The 4,901-nt window shown below is 34.9% G+C and overlaps 1 protein-coding gene across 1 annotated transcript; it reads right to left on the bottom strand.

The window, feature by feature from the left end:
* Nucleotides 1-3,246: 3,246 nt before the first annotated feature.
* On the bottom strand, nucleotides 3,247-4,368 carry LOC137657440 (piggyBac transposable element-derived protein 2-like). Its single transcript, XM_068391777.1, has 2 exons — nucleotides 4,271-4,368; nucleotides 3,247-4,012 (listed from the first exon to the last, which is right to left on the bottom strand). Exons 1-2 carry the CDS (start codon nucleotides 4,366-4,368, stop codon nucleotides 3,247-3,249), a joined length of 864 nt encoding a protein of 287 aa, XP_068247878.1.
* Between the last annotated feature and the right edge of the window lie 533 nt (nucleotides 4,369-4,901).

Raw genomic sequence — 4,901 nt, 5'->3', positions numbered from 1 at the left:
AGCTGCATCCCTTAACTCCGCTGTCTTGGGATTTTCAAAAGCCTCATATATCAGGTCCTTACATACTGTACATACCTGTAGGTCCCAGTATTTAAGAGGTACCTTGCTGATGGAACAGCGGGAGAATGTCCTACACCCCAGATGGCCATAGAAGTTCCTGGGGCCAACACTGCAGAAAACGCTATCGCACTTGACATAGTTCTCTTGTAAAGAGAGGAAAATAAAATAAGTATAATGTAGTCTATCTCACTAGACTATTAAATATTATAATAAGAATTATCATAATAATTTCATTTTATTTTATTGCATAAAGCTTAGGATAGGTAAGCTAGAAACGAAATAGGAAAGATACATAAGTGTGTTTCCTGTCCAGCCAATTGGTGCGACCTCCCTCAATATTAATTCTAGGGTTATCCTCTATAAGAGGCCCGAAGGAAGATTCTAACCTATAAGGATAGAGTAGTGTGAACAACACCCACTTCCAAAAGAGTTAATAATGAGGGTCAAGTAATTGATCATCTATCAGTGTAAAGAAAAGGGAATTCCTTTCCCAATCTTATAAGGTCTCAACAATAGACTGTGCCTGGAAACAGAGAGTATGTTGGAAAATTTTACTACTGTATAATTACATGCTGTAGTTTTCTGTCTGTAGTATGCACTATACTACAGATGTACTGGCCACTGTATATTCATATACAATAGTTGCTGCCGGCAAGGCTAGTACCTCAGACTTAATTCAATGGCAGCAGAAAATTGATCATACTTATAGCCAGCAGGCCTCTGGATTGCCGGCGACCTGCCAGGCGCCGGCAGGTCACCGAATGTTGGCACACTATCCCAGTCATCATTAAATGTGACTGGGTAGTGACCAGAGTACCCGACACAGCCAGCTTTCAGGTCATTTCACACCTGAAAAGCTCAGGGGGTATGCCCTGTTGCTCCCAGCACGTCTCCAATCTGTTCTCAAGAAAAAGGGTTTGCGAAACGAAGTATTGAAAGTAAGTATTGTTGTGTCTATTTAATATATTATTGATGATTATGTTTCGTTGTGATATATATATATATATATATATATATATATATATATATATATATATATATATATATATATATATATATATATATATATATATACACGAGAGAGAGAGAGAGAGAGAGAGAGAGAGAGAGAGAGAGAGAGAGAGAGAGAGAGAGAGAGAGAGAGAGAGAGAATGTTTATGTATGTATGTATATATGTATGTATGCGTATGCTGCTAATCATATTTAGAGGTCAAACCAGCATTAATGCTTCTTCCCATTTCTAGATAGTAGGTTGGCTCTTCCACCAGCCACCCGTTAAGATACTACCAAAAGGGAGTTTTGGAGCCATTTGATTGGTCAAAATGTTCTACATTGGATCTCTCACTTCAGTTACGGGTCGTGTTTCTTTTGCGTACACATATATCGAATACATTCGCTTAGTTGTTCCACAATCTCCTCTGTCTTCCTTCATCTAGTAACACAGAAATTCTTATTCGCTCAGGAGGTTAACTATTCCACTGTAATTATTCAGTGGCTACTTTCCTCTTGATAAGGATAGAAGAAATTTTTCAGCAATGGTAAGAATAATCCAAAGTCGAAAAATTTTCTCTAGTCTTGGGTTGTGCCTTAGCCTTTGTACCATGGTCTTTGACTGTCTTGGGTTGGAGTTTTCTTGCTAGAATGTTCGTGCGTTCACACTATTCTATCCTATTTGACTTCCTCAAGTTGTTTTCAAATTTCATTGTTGTTATTGTTCTTATTTTTATTTTTATTACTTCTGTTATAGTCTCGTCATTCCCTTACTTCCTTTCCTCACCGAGCTATTTTTCTCTGTTAAAGCTCTTGGCTTATAGCTTCCTGCATATCCAACCTGGGTTGTAGCCTAGATGATGATGATAATAATAATAATATAATAATAATAATAATAATAATAATAATAATAATAATAATAATAATAATAATAACCCATTTCAGCTCCAATTATTTTTTGTGTTTCAATTTCATCTTACTCAACATTTTTTTGTGTTTGTTCTTCCAAAATGATTAGGAAAACGTCTCGGTTTACATTTCTCTGCAATAATATTTCTAGAATAGGATGTGCCTTATATGTACCACTGAGCACATCCAAGTACAATTTTTTTGTGTTTAAAAAAAAAACGGCTCTATCCGATATACACTTATTTATTCGAAATTGATAATTTATTTAAATTTTTTTAGGGTATTACAAATCTAAAATGAGCAATAATACATAACCTCTAATATTTTTAGCAAGATGATGCTAAACACTGTAAAATTTCCAACTAAAACAAACATTTGAACCTTAGAGTGAGCTACTAAATTCTTACTCAGCATCAAATTGTTTTGAAATACATATAACTTCAAGTTTCACTTGCATTTAACAGGTAAAAAAAATATAACATTGATCAAAATGTAAATATTTAGATCGCATCATCATTATTTAGTATGAAATGAAAGATTACATGCCAAGCAGAGTCCTACATTGCATTTGCTATACTGACTGAAAGGTCTTTTCTTACATCCTTCCCCAGCACATCTTCTTCTTTTGTTATCTTGTGTTTCCACAAGATAATGTTCTATTCCATCAAAACGAATATCTTCTAACACTCGTTTGTCACCCTTTGTTGAGCAGGATGGCGGTCTCCCAACTCCCTTCGGTGGTGTACCAAACCGAGTAAGATATGTCTGAGCAATCTGTTCCTTGAATTCAAACTGTGATAATCCCCCACCAGACTTCTTATGCAACAAACAAGCATTTTGTTCTGTTACATCAATCAGCCAAGTAAATATACACCAATACCACTTTTTCCCTTGAATACCAATACAATATTTGTTTACATTTTGGTTCTGCCTATCAGTTCCTCCCATATGTTGACTATATTCTTGAACTATCTTTGGACAGTCAACTTCTACATTCTTTTTCTCGCTCTGTGAGTACCTTCTTACTTTGTTTGAGGCATTGTTTGTATGGACTGTTGATGGCACTGATACGACTGCATTATCCATCCATCTACATACCATTATTTCATTCACCTTGTCTGTAGCGAACTCTGACGTTTCTCTCTTTTGTTTTTTTATAGAATCAACCAATTTCAGAGGACAGTGTTTACGCCTTTTTGCTCTTATTGTCCCTGTAGCACCATAATTTATGTCCCTAAGTTCTGTGAGAAGTTGAAATGAAGTGAAGAGATTATCAAAATATATATTCTATGGAAGTGACCGTTTATCTTCTGACAACGAATCAATGTTTTTCAAGACTGTAGCAGCACATTTGCCAAATACCTTCTCGTTCACTTCATTTCCTTCATAGGTACGTCCTTGATAAAGATCAAAGGTGACTTGATAACCATCGTCTGAATTTAGATACCAAACTTTATAGCCAAATCTAATTGGTTTCATTCTGATGCACTGTTTACACCCATGCTTACCATAATATTCGACCATTGCTTCATCATGAGAGAGTGACTTCACGGGTTGAAAATGCTCAATGAATTTCATTGTTAGATGTCTAACGAGTGGACGAACTTTGGCATATTTGTCAGTTGTATCTAATTTAGGGTTATCAGAAAAATTAATGAATTGCATGATTTTTTCAAATCTTCTTCTCATTGCTTGATAGATAGCTTCATTTCTTGTCAGACTCCATTTGGGAGTCTTATAGCTATTGATAGGTGAAGAACTATGAGCCGCACCATCATCTTCAGCAGTACGACTTTCGTCGTGGGAAATAGCTTCATCATTACCACTCAGTTGAGGTTCACAATCATCCTCAGTTGTACGTCGTCCGTCATGGAAAACAGCTTCAGCATTACTAGTCAGTTGTCTCCCGGACAAATTATCTATCAATCCACTATCGTCTTCATCAGCAGAGTCTTCATCAGTCAATAGGCCCGTATCTGTAGGCTCAATGTAAACTTTTGCATGACTATCGTCTTCTTCTAATATTGCTAAAATGTCATGCATAGTCAGAGATCTGAAATATGAAACATGAAATGGATTTAAAATATGCTAAAAATTAGATATTCACAAAATATGTGTACACAGAAAAAAAAATGTACCTGCATTAGCTCAGCGAACCATATATGGCATAGCAAATATAAAATGATATGCAGAAAAAACAACGAATTAGACAAATATGAAAGTTAAATAGATAGGTCCGTTTATTACTTGTTCAACACATGCAATTACCAAAAGAACATATTTATCAAAAAAATTTGCAAAATATACTTACTTAATACTGGAAGCCATTGTTTTGGGCAGAGAACAGCGGCATTTCTTTTCAAGGTGACAGCAGAGCACAGACTGGCAGCTTTGAGGGACTGTACTCATAGGAACATGTCGTATCAGGTTTGGTGTGCATTCCCAATACACTTGTTCAGGCTTGCCTCAGCCCAGTGTGATGTATGATGCAATATTACATCATGCTGTTAATGTGCCATATATGTACCACTGAGCTGAAATGGGATAATGATAAAAATGATAATAATCGCTACATTAATAATAATAATAATAATAATAATAATAATAATAATAATAATAATAATAATAATAATAATAATAATAATAATAATAATAATAATAATAATAAGCAGAAGAAGAAGAAGAAGAAGAAGAAGAAGAAGAGACATTTTTATTATAGTAATGTGGCTTTTGGAATGTTTTATTTTTCCTTATGAAAACTTGATCTGCACAGAGAATAGACTGCTAGGGATTTGACATCTAGGATATGTTAGAGGCTGTGTATTGGTGTTTTTATCCTTGCGTTTGTTTTTATATTAAGACAATTACTCTTGAAACTTATATAACTTATATGTTCGGATCTAGGTCTCTTAATATTATATCATAATGTGGCAAGTTACATG

Source organism: Palaemon carinicauda, chromosome 18 (genome assembly GCF_036898095.1).
Source record: "Palaemon carinicauda isolate YSFRI2023 chromosome 18, ASM3689809v2, whole genome shotgun sequence".
Classification (NCBI taxonomy): Eukaryota; Metazoa; Arthropoda; class Malacostraca; order Decapoda; family Palaemonidae; genus Palaemon; species Palaemon carinicauda.
Note: the sequence above shows the minus strand (reverse complement) of the source record. Positions and strands in the feature narration are given on the sequence as shown.